General features: G+C 56.7%; 2 protein-coding genes and 1 long non-coding RNA gene across 6 annotated transcripts; 1 reads left to right on the top strand and 2 right to left on the bottom strand.

Moving 5' to 3' along the window:
* Nucleotides 1–1,582: 1,582 nt before the first annotated feature.
* On the bottom strand, nt 1,583–4,527 carry BYSL (bystin like). Its single transcript, XM_055819561.1, has 7 exons — nt 4,269–4,527; nt 4,017–4,185; nt 3,801–3,939; nt 3,315–3,448; nt 3,013–3,173; nt 2,418–2,520; nt 1,583–2,217 (listed from the first exon to the last, which is right to left on the bottom strand). The coding sequence occupies exons 1-7, from the start codon at nt 4,525–4,527 to the stop codon at nt 1,869–1,871; spliced, it is 1,314 nt and encodes a 437-aa protein (XP_055675536.1). The 3' UTR covers nt 1,583–1,868.
* MED20 (mediator complex subunit 20) lies at nt 4,526–9,457 on the top strand. 4 transcript variants are annotated; one of them, XM_055819564.1, is made up of 4 exons: nt 4,526–4,707; nt 5,269–5,423; nt 6,945–7,198; nt 8,810–9,457. In XM_055819564.1, exons 1-4 carry the CDS (start codon nt 4,526–4,528, stop codon nt 9,023–9,025), a joined length of 807 nt encoding a protein of 268 aa, XP_055675539.1. In that variant the 3' UTR covers nt 9,026–9,457. The 4 variants fall into 4 exon arrangements, with proteins under 4 accessions (XP_055675539.1, XP_055675540.1, XP_027638388.1 ...); XM_055819565.1 differs by having other exon boundaries at nt 4,687–4,707; nt 5,279–5,423; XM_027782587.2 differs by lacking the exons at nt 4,526–4,707; nt 5,269–5,423 and adding an exon at nt 5,539–5,964.
* Nucleotides 9,458–10,145: 688 nt separating this feature from the next.
* On the bottom strand, nt 10,146–13,177 carry LOC114011343 (uncharacterized). Its single transcript, XR_008749937.1, has 3 exons — nt 13,010–13,177; nt 12,280–12,554; nt 10,146–10,346 (listed from the first exon to the last, which is right to left on the bottom strand). It is a non-coding gene; the product is annotated as an uncharacterized LOC114011343 (long non-coding RNA).
* Between the last annotated feature and the right edge of the window lie 35 nt (nt 13,178–13,212).

Genomic DNA, 13,212 nt, shown 5'->3' with positions numbered 1-13,212 from the left:
GCAAAAGTCCCGCTGCTGGGACAATCAGAGGACCGTATGATGTTGCAATAAAGTATTTTAAAGAAATCTGAAGGCCTTGAGCGTTTCCCTTTGCGATCTGAATTGTGCTGGGGTGGGAGCCCAGCCGCTGGGGGATCCCCCCGCGCTGCTCCCAAGGGCCGTGAGAGCAGGAGGGGAGAGGGAGCCAGGCGGGCAGACACCGTGAGGCGGAGGGGAGATGCTGTGGTGGCCGAGGGCCACGTTGCACAGAACAGGCGAGGTGCTGGCTGCTGGAGAGGAGGCAGCGACCGTGCTTCCAGCAGCTTTGAAGCCTCCCCTCACCAATGCGCTGCGGGAGCCGGGGCGCTCTCTCGCGCTCACCAGCTTCTGGCTTCTTTTAAAAAAAGAAGAGAAAATCAGGAAGCCAAGGAAAAAGCGCTGCGGTGTGCAACCAGCCTGGGCAGCTGGGCTTTCTGTGCTGCTCCGCTTCACATGGCTTCTGCTCCCACCACCGCTGCTGTCACGGGAGAAGGTGCCAAGTCCCAAGAGAAGCAGGCAGGAGACGGCTGTCGGCAGCCCCGCTGCTGCGGGAAGCTGTGGGAAGCTGCAGGAGCTTGTCTCCATGGGCCGTACCCGCAGGAATCGGTGCCGGTTCCAGGGCCAAGGCCAGGTACTCAACGCACAAACCTTGCGGCCGCGCAGCGTCACCATCAGCAGTTCCCCAGGGTAAGTGCGGTGCCTCGTGGAGCACGGAAGGAAAAGCCCCTGCTGGGTTTTCCAGGAGGAAAAGCTCCCACTGGGGGTTCCAGAAGGGCCACGTGTGTGTGTGGGCAGGCTGCTGTGAGCAGCACGTGGCCTCGACGGCTGGACGAGGGCAGCAGCCCCGCGGCTTTGCCAGCCTCGCCGAGCAGAGGTAAAGCCGGCTGGTGGCTGGGGAGGGGAGTGTTGCGGGAAAATCCCTGGGGAAGGGACGGGAAAATCCCTGGGGAAGGGATGTGGCTGGCGTTTTGGAGGCAGGGTCGCAGTGGTGAGGCTGGTGATGGCACCAGGCAGAAGGGCCCAGGCCATGGGGTGGCCATGGGGGAAGAAGGGGCCTGAAGGCTGCCCCCTGCCCCAGCCACTGCCAGCCCCCGCAAGGAGAGGGGCTCTCGGGGGGGGGATTTCCCCCCTGTGCTGCCCCCCAGGGCTTTCCCCTCTGCTCCCAGCACCATGGCGGCCCAGCTCAGGCCCTGGTGACAACCAAGTGCTTGAGAAACCCTCAGGCACCTACAGGATTCCACCCCCCCCACCCCCAACCCCAGCGTGGTTTTGGGCTCTGGGAACAGTCTGGGGGTCCCAGCCCTGTCCCCCCGCCTTTTGCCCAACCACGCAGGGGCTGCCCAGGGCACAGGGAGGAGGGGGGGGTGCAGGGGTCCCTTCTCCCTGTGCAACCTGGGGGCAGCCCCGGCAGCGCGGTCTCCACCTGCAGCTCTGCCAGAAGCCCGGGGCTGGTGGCTTTGCTCTGCCACCTGCTGGGGACAGGACACGGTGGGACTGGGACAGGGCAGCGCGGCGCAGGGATGCGACCGCAGAGGTGCAGCTGCGGGGCAGAACCACCCTGACCGAGGGACGCGGCTCAGGTTTTATTTTCCAATACAGGAAAGAAGCCAAACTCTCCCCGGTGCTGGTGGCACCAGGTTCCTGGGTGGGACAGGGGCTGCCCTGCCCCGCCGCCAGCAGCGCAGGGAGCACGGTCCAGCTCTACAGGCACAGCCTTCCCGCAGCGCCCGCCTGGAGCGGCAGGAGCCCGGGCCAGGTGCTCTGTGCCTCCCCACAGCTTTGCTCATGCAGCGGGCTCCAGCTGCAGCCAGCAGCATCCCGGGCACGGGTCCGGCTGCAGCTTTTCCTGCTCACTCCATGGCCACAGGCTGCAACACCTCCACATCCCGCGTCTTGGAGTTCATCAGTTCCCTCCGGATCTCCAGGGAGATCTGCGGGTGGCTGTGGAACTTGAGCAGCTCAAGCAAAGCCTCCTTCTGCTCCGAGGAGAGGTCCTCCTTGTAGCGCTGCGCGAAGGCCAGGAAGCTCTGGTGCCACAGCACGGGCAGGACCCGCTGGTCCGTGCGGAAGGCCAGGAAATGGAAGACGAGGGCATCCACCACACGGAAGGGCAGGGCGTACTTCTTGTCGATGAGCAGGCGGAGGAAGATGCTGTTGGCGCCGCTGTACTGCATCTCGGCAATCTTCAGCATGGCCGCGCTGCGGGGGGGGAGGGAAGCACGGAGGTGAGGGCAGGGCAGGCAGGAGCCACGGGGCACCCAGCACCCAGACACAAAGATGATAAACCCGGCAATACCCCCACCCCAGTGATACCGGAGAGGCCGAGAGACAGAGCTGAGGCGTGGCACTGGTGTCCCTAAGGGAGAATCTCTGCCCCCACCAGCCTTTCAGCACGTTACCTGGAGTGGAGGACAGGGATGGAGCACTTGGTGAGGATGCTGCCGATGATGATGGCCTCCCGCAGCGTGCAGGTCCCCGACTCGCACAGGGGGATGAGGATCCCTGTAGAGGGAGGAAGAGTCAGGCATGGCCCGTCCTCACGGCAGCAGGCAGAACCCTGTGATTAAGTCCCTTCCCCTGTCGTGGGACATATCTGACCCTGGGGTAAACTCCTGGAATAAACTTCCAGGGGTCACAGCATCTCCCTGCCACGCAACTCGACTCAAGTTGCCAGACAAGACTGAGATCAGACCCACGACAGCTCATAACCTGCTATCAACCTCCAAAAGAACCCAAATACCTGCTGGCACTCAGCAGCAGCACCTGCATAAGCCTACAGGCTTCCACCCTGAACACCACAAAAGGGCTCTGCTGAAGGGGATTCCTGGCATCTGCCACATCTCCTTCCCACTAAGCCCGCAGGGCCACACCACGCTGGGGACAGTGCTGTCACACTGGGCAGCGGTGTGCAAGGCACCCCTGCTGAGCTTCCTAGCTGCCACAGATGGCGAGAGGCTCCCCGGCAGGAACGGCAGCGCCGCAGGGAGTCCCTACCTTTGAACCAGGCTGCTGGCTTGAACAGAGCCTTCTTCAAAGCCATGTAGAGGTGAAAATTGAGGCGCTTATACTCAGCAATGTCATCCCTGACCCGCGGCAGCAGCACCAGGTTGTAGAACCGCTGGGCCATCCTCTCTTTCAGGTTGGATGAAAATATCCTGGGCAAAGCAAAGCACAAAGTGAGGTGTGGAGAAAGGAGGCCAAGCGGGGGACAGGTTGGTGTTTTGTAAATTTGGTTCCAGTTATGGAAAGAAAAAGCAAAAAAATCCCACATCAGCAGCTCCCAGAGATGATCTTACCTGGTGGCTTGGTACATGGCAGCTGCCGTCCACGTCTCCGGCTCTGTGATGTAGAGGATCTGCTCCCAGTTGGACAAGGCAGGAATGATTTTAAATGCCTTGGGGAGTTTCCCGCTCCTGTATTTGGACAGCACCTTCAAAGACATGGACAGAGGCCGGGCCGTGACATATGGGCACTGACAGCAGGGCTGTGGGGCTTGTCTCATGACAATGAGAAAGCTGTCCCTTAGCATCTCTGGTGAGAAAGGACTATCCAGGTCCAAAGACAGGACCGTCCCAGGACCATCCTGAGCATGGCACTCAGGTGACTGTCACTCAGAAACATTCTGGGCCATTCAGTGCCTGATACTACACAAATCGCAGCTGATCCACAGAAATGCCTACGCAGAGTGAGTGTGGGGACAGGCCCTGAGAAGGAGCGCGGGCACAAGGGCAGCGGCTGTGGGGCTCAGCGTGGCACCCCTGGGCCCTGGGGCCCAGCCTCACCTCTCTGACGCCCCTGTAGACCTCCAGGACACGGGGATCGAGCTGGGGCATGGGGCAGCCCGATATCTCCGACAGCGCCGTCTCCACCTCCGTCTGCTTCTCCGTGATCTTCTCCATGATGATGTCCGCCAGCGTGCGCCTGGGGCCGGGGCAGGAGGGCTATGAGTCGGGGGACCCCGGCCCAGCCCCCCCCTCCCGCTGCCGCCGCCTCCTCACCTCAGCGGCGGGTTCTTGTTCATGAACATCTCGATGGCCGCCTCGTCCTCGGGGTCCACGGTCACCTCGCCGCCGTACTCCCCGCTCCGGCCGGCCGCCGCCGCCGCCTTCTCCAGCGAGGGCCACTCCTCATCGTCCTCCGAGTCGGAGCCGGGGCCGCGCCCCGGGCCTGCGGGGGAGCGGCGCTGGCTGAGCCCGGGGCCTCGCACCCTGGACGCCCGGGGGTGCGCGGGGGGCGAAGCGAGGGCTCACCCAGCGCCGTGATGCGCTGCCTGTGGGCGGCGGGCGCGCCGGGGCCGTGCTCAGCCTCCAGCTCCTCCTGCTGCCGCCGCGCCTGCTCCAGGATGCGCCGGGACAGCCGGGCGTCCACATAGGCCTCGCCGCCCGCCGCCTCCTCGGCCTGGCCGCGCCGCTTCCCCCGCGCCGTGGGCCGCGGCGCCGCCTCCTGCAGGATCTGCTCGGCCAGCGGCAACAGGGGCCCGGGGGCCCGCGCCCGCCGCGCCTTGGGCATGGCGGAGGGGCTGGGGGGCGGCGGGGCTGGGGAAGGGACGAGAAGGCCCGGACGCCGCCGCCTCTCCGCCACCGGCCGCGCGTGCGCTCTGGCCCCGCCTCTTCCGGCGGAAGGGAGACCACGCCCCTTCCGGCGGCACGGCGGGCCTGGGGCGGGCGGGTGCAGCATGGGGGTCACCTGGTAAGTGCGGCGGCGGGGGCTCCTGGGGGGGAGGTGGAGGCGAAGGTGACTGGGGGGCTCCCTGGCGGGGGAGGAGGAGGAGGAGGAGGAGGCGGCGGCGGCGGACGCTGGCGCTGCCCGGTGGGAAGGAGGAGGAGGAGGAGCAGGGCGGCGGGGGAGGCTCCCCCGTGGAGGGGAGGCGGCGAAGGGGACGCTACCCGGTGAGGGGGGGGTAGGAGGCGGCGGCGGTGGCGGCGGTGGCGGCGGTGGGGGGGGAGCTCCCCGGTGGGGGAGAGGTGGTGGCAGTGGGGGGCTCCCCTGTGGAGGGGAGACGGCGGCGGGGGGGGCTCCCCGGTGGGGCGGAGAGGGGGGCTTCCCGGTGTGGGGGAGGATGCGGCGGCGGGGGGCTCCCCCGTGGAGGGGGGGCAGCGAGGGGTCTCCCCCGTGGGGAGAAGGAGGCGGCGGGGGGGGCTCCCCGGTGGGGGGAGGGAGGAGACGGCGGCGGGGGGGAGGGGCTCCCCGGTGGGGCGGAGAGGGGGGGCTCCCCAGCCCGGTGCCCGCGGGCCCTGAGCGCTGTTGCAGCGTGGCGCAGGTGCCGGTGGCGGAGGGGAAGAGCGTGCAGCAGACGGTGGAGCTGCTGACGCGGAAGCTGGAGCTGCTGGGGGCCGAGAAGCAGGGCACCTTCTGCGTGGACTGCGAGACCTACCACACGGCCGCCTCCACCATCAGCAGCCAAGGTCAGCCCCGGGACCATCCCGGGACAATCCCGGGACACATCCAGCCCCTGAACGTGAAGTCTGGCCAAGCATGGTCTGGTCCGTGCACCCGCAGCACGGTTCTGCCGTGGGGCCAAGGCTTCTCCTGCGGGTGGTGGCAGCTGTTTGTCACAGGCGGCCCCGGGCTGCCCACAGCACGGCTGCGCTGCCCGCCTGCTGCTTCCCTCCTCCAGGAGACGGAGCATCCCTGTGCCCCGTGCTGGGGAGCCGGCAGGGTCGGTGCCAGGCAGGGGTGGGCTGCTCTGCCGGTGCCATTTGCCCCGTGCCCTGTGTGCCCCAGCGTTGCTGTGCGCTGGGGACGGCAGTGTCACTGGGGAGCCCAGCCTGGAGGTCTGCCACTCGAGCCTTAGGCGCCATGCTGGCTGTCTTTGCTGTCAGCGTGTTTTTCCTTGGAATTTCATAAAATCCTGCTGCTGAGGTGCTTTGGAGGCCGCGTCTTGCTCTGGAGGGGATGGGCGCAAGTCTCCTGGCAGCATCTGCCTGCTCTGCCCGCCTCCAAGGGGTGAGTGCTCATGGGCAGGCAGCAGCGGCCGAGCGGAGCGGAGCTTGGGGAGTGGGCAGTGGGGAGCAGCTTGAGGGAGCCTGAGGCATGAGATGACCCAGCTGTTTCCAGGGATGTGCTCAGAGGACCCCGAATCGCCTCTGGATTTAACATAAAACAGGCGCCCAGAGGCATGGCCTGCTCACCTGAGGGCTGCGCCAGCCTCTTTCTGTCTGTCTGTCTGTCTGTCTCCATTTACAATTTTGATATAATTTAAAAACACCAATGTGAGTGTCACCGTCCGCGGTGGCTGCGTGGCTGCAGAGGTCAGCACTGAGCCCCGCACAGCCTCAGGGCTCTGCACCACAATTTGCCCTGACAGATCCATTTGAAACTACCGGAGCAGCTTTTTGCTGCTTTTTGTGCAGCTGGAACCGGCAGGGCCACATTCGTGGAAAGGCTTTTTTGATCGCTGTGGATAAATGAGAATTGTTTCCAGCTTTTAAAGCATGGTATATGCCAGGCACATCCTCTCTGGACACCGTGTGTTCCTGAGTGTGTCCCAGCCCATTGTCCCCTGGCAGGACTGGTGGTGAGTGGGAGGAGAGGCAGAGCCCAGCCTTCCTCCATGACCTGGGGCAGGAGGATGTCAGCGGACACCCGGCTCTTGTCTTTGAGGATGGGAGGTGGGTGCTCTTTGCTGACCCCCCCACCAGTCTGCTGAGGATCTCATGTTCAGCTCGCCCTCTTGTCTCTCAGTTGTGCTGGTGTGTTATCCTTGGACTGCAGAAGATTTTTTTCCTTTTTAACTTTAAATCTTAAGAAGGAAATACAATCTATTCACTGAACGGCTGGATGACATGAAGCACGTGTGAGTGGTACAAAGACCCTGGAATTAAAGTGACTAAGAGGACAAAGGAAAAAACAGATGCTTCTTTAAAGCACATACAGGCGCAAAACTTACTGGTTTTACAGCCCAAATACCATTGCTCTTATTTCAGGGCAGACAGGCAAGCTGATGTATGTGATGCACAACTCCGAATACCCCCTCAGCTGCTTCGCTCTCTTTGAAAATGGTCCCTGCCTTATAGCAGATGCCAACTTTGATATCCTCATGGTGAAGTTGAAAGGCTTCTTCCAAAATGCCAAGGCAAACAAGATAGAGAGCCGGGGCACCCGCTACCAGTACTGTGACTTCTTGGTGAAGGTGGGCACGGTTACAATGGGGCCCAGTGCCCGTGGGATATCTGTAGAGGTAAGAATCGTCTTTGAAGGGTATGAAATACAACCAGAGACAGGGGAATTCGATGTTGGAGGCTAGATGAGAAATCCCCTGTCCCTTCAGTCTCTCGATTGTATTGCTCATTGCTGGTAGTTTGTACCAGATGTGTTCATGTATGCAGCAGGCAGGTTATTTCTCTCCTTTTCACAATTCAGGTTTAATTCAGGCAGGTACTTTGGGGCTGAGCTGCAGCTACGCAAAAGCCTGTAGTTGAAGTGTCAAGCAAAACCCTGAAGGGGTGCCATCGAACTAAAAAGCTGCTTAAAGTCCTGATGTACAACACTAGTAGCACACTTCAGGTTCATAAGCATGCCGAGGGGACAAAACAACCTCTTCAGCTGCTAATTCTGTGCTGATTTGGATTTTGTTTTCTTTCTCCATCAAGAGCAGGGCCCTCTTGCCCCAGGTTCTGCTCACACGGTGGAGAGATGGTTCTCTCCTCACCAGAGAACTTTTGGCAGTGTCAGTCCTACTTTGTGGCATGCCGACCTGGATCACTGCGCCGTGGGCTCAAAGCCTGCCATCAGCTTCTGTTCTCTCCATTCCTGCTGCTGAGGCTCAAGAGCGTCAGTTGCCAGCTGCTGACAGATGTTTCATGGGGTGGAGGCTGAGCTGAAGCAAACTCTGAAGGGAGATCCTTCAGCACACGTGAAGGGGAGTGGGAGGATCTAGGAAGGTGTTTTAGGAGACCTTTGGCTGAGTGCAAGCAATGAGTCGAAGGCTCACAAGCTGTGGGTAAGCCTCAGCTGGGCTGAAAAACATCTTCGAAAAAGACAAGGAGCAGGGAAGGGTGGGATGGGAAGGGCAAAGTGGGGTAGGTCAGGCTCCAGACATCTCAATATATGGATGCCTAACAGTCTTCAAGGTAGCTGAGAATTAAGATGCTTAGAAGTCCTTCAAAATCGGAGCTTGTGCTTTTCTAAACACACAAATCCTATTTGATACAGTGATCACGCTGCATCTACTCAGGCAGGTGTTCCTAGCCAGCAGGGATGAGGATTGAGAAACAGCTTATTTCTTCGCTGCAATAAACACAGATGTTGGAGCATTACTGTTGCTATTGATCAGAGTTAAACAGAAGCTTGTTTCAACCTCAACTTGAGTCCAGGACCAGGTTTGCCAGGCAGTCTGACTGCTTCTGGTTTAGTAGGTTTTTTCAGGGTTTTCATTAGGACCTACTGATTTGGGACCAGACTCATAGTTAGTAAAACACTTCAAGTCCTTAAGTCCCAAGGCTTTTTCCAGTACTCACCTGAAAGATGTCAGCCACACACGAGTCGTCGACCTGCCAGCATGTGGGAATGGATTTTGGGTTTGGATGGGGTAAAGTTTGAACCGATGTCCCAAGACCTCCACTATTGGAGATTTAATAAAAGTAATGCCCTTACAGGGGATGTTTTGCCTCCCCTTCCCTTTCGAAGGGATAGCTTGCATGTTCCCAGCATGTCCTGTTCATTCATATTTGTCCATCCTTACATGCTAAATATTCTCAGGTGTTTTCATGAAAAGCATTTCCTCTCTAGTTGCCTCCTGCATGGTTATTGCCCCTGCTGCGAGCTTCAGGGCTGTGTTTTCTGTTGTCAGGTGGAGTACTGTCCCTGCGTGATAGCCAACGACTGCTGGAACCTGCTCATGGAGTTCATGCAGAGCTTCATGGGGAACCACACTCCCGGTATCCCGTCCGTGTTCGGCACCAAGCACGACAGCATCTACAGCCCAGGAGACACGATGGTTCAGTACATGGAGCTGTTCAACAAGATCCGCAAGCAGCAGCAGGTGCCTGTAGCGGGGATCAGATGAAAGGACTCCCCTGGAGCCTGGTTTAGAGCAAGTGCATCCTCTTTTCTGCCTGCCCATCTGGATCAGGAGTTCCTCCAAAAAGTGGCACTGGAGGCAGCCCAAGGTTTATTTTTTCTTCTCAGTCTCTTTCCCCCTGTTTCAAAGCAAAGGTTTTGAACGCTGTGCATATTTCTTGTTGTTCTTCATGGTTTTGAGTATGTCTGGGATCGGGCCTGTGGTTCTGGCGGTTCTTTGTACCATGCTTCATGCAGGGGATTACTGTTCGTCAGCAGGAGGGAACAGCAGAATTTCCAGCCAAACACATGCAAGGGCAGAGTTTTCTTGACTGCAAACAGCTACATGAGAGATTTTTATTTTAAAAAAATTTTTAGATAGCCACGTGAAAGAGTCTTGTTATTTTTCATCAAAATAAAAAGCTGTATTTTGTGAGGAGATGGAGTCTTTCTGCACAGCAAGTGGTGTGCTGTTTTGTATTGTTTATTTACAGTTTTTGAAATTTTCTGTTGCGTGGAGACAATTATTCAGCAGAGTTTCATCTCTGATTTGGTTCAAGAGTTTTATACCCCTGAAGCAAACTAATTTCCCCGTGGCAAAATCTACAGGAATTCTTGCGTTTCTATTATGGGTATGTTCTTAGCTTGCCTTCATCTTTTATATCTGATGGGAGTATTAAAGTCTTCTACCTCTCGGATGATACCGATGAAGCCTCATGATAAATAAATAAATAAGCCTGGCAGGAGCCCTCTCATGCATTGAAAAAGAATACCAGCTGCTTTATCTTGCTGTTTGAAAGGTAGGTAATAAATGTCCTATCCCTGCACACCATTTCTCATTTGAGAAATCCTGGTGACTTTAGCAGATTTAATGGTGTAAGGAAGGATTTGGGGAACAAGAGCCAAAAAATTGTTATAAGACGATATCACTTGAATAATTTTTTTTTTTAGTGGCAATTTAATTTTACAGCAGGAAAACTAGATCCATTTTGAGCTATCTTCCCCCTTGGTTTTACTTGTTTAGTATCTTATCTGGCTTGTAGCTGTTATTTTTGTTTCTCTTCCCTGCTCCACCTCAGTCTTATGCAGAAACAGCCTTACTCAGCCACCAGCCTTTGCGCTGAGCTTCCTTCATGGTTCCTGGGTAGCAGGGTTCTGGCTTTGCAGCTCGTGTCCCAGACACAAAGGGTAGGTGTAGAGAAGGTCTAAGGACGTTTTTAAAAAGGGAGATTTGCAAAAAGGACAGTGGGTTCCTTGTGAAGAAGCGGTGTGCATCTTGCTTGCAGAAATATCCTTGGTTCCTTGCCAATACAGGAGTCTTGAAGAGTCTGAAGAGTGAGTAAAACAGAAATAGATTTCTCCTAAATGGATTTTTCCTTCTGAAGCAGTGGGGGAAGAGAAGCTGGTTTGTTACTTAATTTGCTGTCTGGTGGAGAACTAGTTATTTAGATGTGATCTCTTTGTGATTAGCATTTATACCTGTAAACCTAATTAACTATTCAAGTGCCTAGAGCTTTTAGTGTGGGCATTTAATAAATTTAATTGGTACTGGGTCCAGAAAGATCTGGTTAATGAGCCATAATAAATGGCATAATGTACCATAAGTGTGTTAGAAGTTCCAGCATGCTGAATGCACTGAATTTTAGCAACTCTTAGCTCAAGTTCATGACATGTGTGCTGACTTCAGTGGGACTATTAATTTCCAGTGATGAAAATTCAGTGAGAATCTGACCTGCTGTCGTTCCACACAGTTAAGTGCGGCTGGGAAAACTTAAGAAAACAAACTGTAGTCTTTGTAGGGATAGTTATTTCTGTTCTGCTTCCCATTTTAGGTCTTAAGGTTAAAAAAAATACCATTTAATGATCAGATTAGTCATGCTGAATATTGCTAATGCTTTATTAATTCCCAAAAGATGCGTTCTGTAACCAGAGATGTCAAAACTCTGGTCACGTCTAAAAAACATAAAATGTGTGCTGGAATCTCTGGGGACTTCTGTGCTTTTATTAATACATTGTACTGTTCCTAGAGTAATAAAATGGGACCCCTCGAGCTACATTCTGCCTTCAATTACACCATTACAGCCGCTGACGTCAGTAGGTTTCCACGTGTGTAAAGATGGGTAGGATTTAGCCCTTTATGTCTTAGCAAAAATGTCTGTTGCTGTAACTGCATTCGGTGAGCAAGGGGATCAGCTGCCCCACATGAGGGGCTCCTTTTACTCTGGGGCTTTTTACTTTCTTGATGGACAAAATGACTGGTTTTCAATCTTATTAGCTGCAGTAATCCTCCTTATTCTGGCCCCCCCAGCATCAGTATGGCAGGTTAACATGGCTTCGAACATGCTGGTCTGCATCTTAACAAGTCTTCAGGGGGCTTTCAATTGTGTTACATTAATGGATTGAGCCAGTGTAATTGAAAACCACCCTAATTTTGCCTGTCAGGGCATGGTCTGGAAGGTTGTTTTCCTGTTGCTCCCCAGTGTTTTTGCAGAGAATGCAAGATCTAGAGGGAGAGGTGGCCAAGCTGTAGTCCTGTACCACTGTGGATCCTATTTTCTGCTTCTGCACCTTTCAAAATCCCTGGCAGTGTTGTTGCTTTCCATGAGTGGAAGCCTGATGTACAGGGGACTGAGGATCTTGGGGATGGGGGTCTCACCCTTGCATCGTTACAGCTTTCCCCCCTCCTAGCTCTAAGTAGAGGCTGGGTGATGTTACTGGGGTCACTAACACTTCGGTGGCAGAGAGTCCAAGTCTCACTGCCACCCTGGGGATGCTGCTGGCTTTTGTTCTGTTTTGTGCTGTGGCATTTTTTATGAGGAAGTACTTACATAGCAGCTGCACCCTGCTAAGCTTTACAAAGAGAGTGAGGACGTAAGAGCCTTACTAATCTTCAGTTTTAATTCTTAGCAGACACTGCAAACTGAGGGCTCATTGCAGTGGGGAGCTGTTGAGTTGAGAGGTGTGTGACTGGATTTCTGTGCAGGTACGGATTCAGAACAGACCAGGCACTGGTCAGAAAGGGAGGGTGTAGAGAAGGGACAGCAAAGCTCACAGGAAGTGGAATTTGTGGAAAGCCTGGCTGGTGAAGGAGCTCACAAGGAGACCACAAGGCTGTGGAGTGTCCTGTTCTGGCAGAAGAAAGCAGGCTCCTACCTGTCGCAGTAAATTGCAGTGCTTTGCCTCAAAACTTACTGGGACGAGACCAGGGGGTAACATTTGGTCCTGTGCAAAGGAATTGTTTGTGTCTGTGACACTGCTGACCTGTGCTTCATGTCATCAGTGCTGCATAGTCCACAACGCCTTGCTTGCAGCCTTGTCCTGGCTCAGCGCTGCCCGGAGAGCAGGACTCAGCACTCCCTGGCAGGTCCCTGATGGTCCCTCTGAACTGTGAGTTGTCCCAGTGAGTTGTCCCAGTGGGTGTGGGTGACTCCCAAGCATGGCTGCCCCTTGCTGGTGACAGGCATCTCCCCCCGGCCCCAGTGCTGAGACCCTTTGTCTCTAATAAAATGCGTTTTCATCCCCTCATGGCTCCTGCACTGTGGCGATGAGCGTGTGACCTAGGGGCCTTTGAGTGACCTCTGGCAAAGGCCAGCATGGCTCAGGGGCCCTTGTCTGTGTGCCATCCGTGGCCCTGTGGGGGGGGTGCCCCCCCCTCCCATCACCTCAGGGGCCCTGTGGGGTGCCCCCCCCCCCCCAGCCACCTCAGGGGCCCTGTGGGGTGCCCCCCTCAATCACCTCTGGGGTTGTGTGGGTTCGCCCCCCCCCAAGTCACTTCAGGGGCCCTGTGGGGTGCCCCCCTAATCACCTCTGGGGTTGTGTGGGTTCGTCCCCCCCAAGTCACTTCAGGGGTCCTGTGGGGTGCCCCCCCTCAATCACCTCTGGGGTTGTGTGGGTTTCCCCCCTCCCCCAGTCACCTCAGGGGCCCTGTGGGGTACCTCCCACCCCTCAGCCACCTCAGGGGCCCCGTGGGGTGTCCTCCTCCCCCTGTTACCTCAGGGGCCCCGTGGGGCATCTCCCACGCCCCGCAGCCACCTCAGGGGACCCGCGGGAACGCGCCACGTCCCGCGCTGCCCCTTTAAGAGTCTCTTTGTCTCCGAAACATCCTTATTTACCCTCCTGTGACTCAACCAAACTTCAGCCTGGGATTCACAAAGCCTGGTACGTCACCGGCCGGGGCCGGGGCCGGCCAGTCCC

The sequence above is a fragment of the Falco peregrinus genome, chromosome 16, assembly GCF_023634155.1.
Source record: "Falco peregrinus isolate bFalPer1 chromosome 16, bFalPer1.pri, whole genome shotgun sequence".
Taxonomy (NCBI): Eukaryota; Metazoa; Chordata; class Aves; order Falconiformes; family Falconidae; genus Falco; species Falco peregrinus.
Note: the sequence above shows the minus strand (reverse complement) of the source record. Positions and strands in the feature narration are given on the sequence as shown.

Excerpts from the sequence above, each read along its gene's own strand:
- BYSL (XM_055819561.1), bottom strand. The coding sequence starts at position 4,527 with ATGCCCAAGGCGCGGCGGGCGCGGGCCCCCGGGCCCCTGTTGCCGCTG. Across the intron at positions 2,521-3,012 it reads GCCAGCAGCCTGGTTCAAAG|GGATCCTCATCCCCCTGTGC; the intron begins GTAGGGACTCCC and ends CTCCCTCTACAG. Across the intron at positions 2,218-2,417 it reads ATCCCTGTCCTCCACTCCAG|CGCGGCCATGCTGAAGATTG; the intron begins GTAACGTGCTGA and ends CCCCCCCCGCAG.
- MED20 (XM_055819564.1), top strand. The coding sequence starts at position 4,526 with ATGGCGGAGGGGCTGGGGGGCGGCGGGGCTGGGGAAGGGACGAGAAGG. Across the intron at positions 4,708-5,268 it reads TGCAGCATGGGGGTCACCTG|CGTGGCGCAGGTGCCGGTGG; the intron begins GTAAGTGCGGCG and ends GCGCTGTTGCAG. Across the intron at positions 7,199-8,809 it reads CCCGTGGGATATCTGTAGAG|GTGGAGTACTGTCCCTGCGT; the intron begins GTAAGAATCGTC and ends TTCTGTTGTCAG.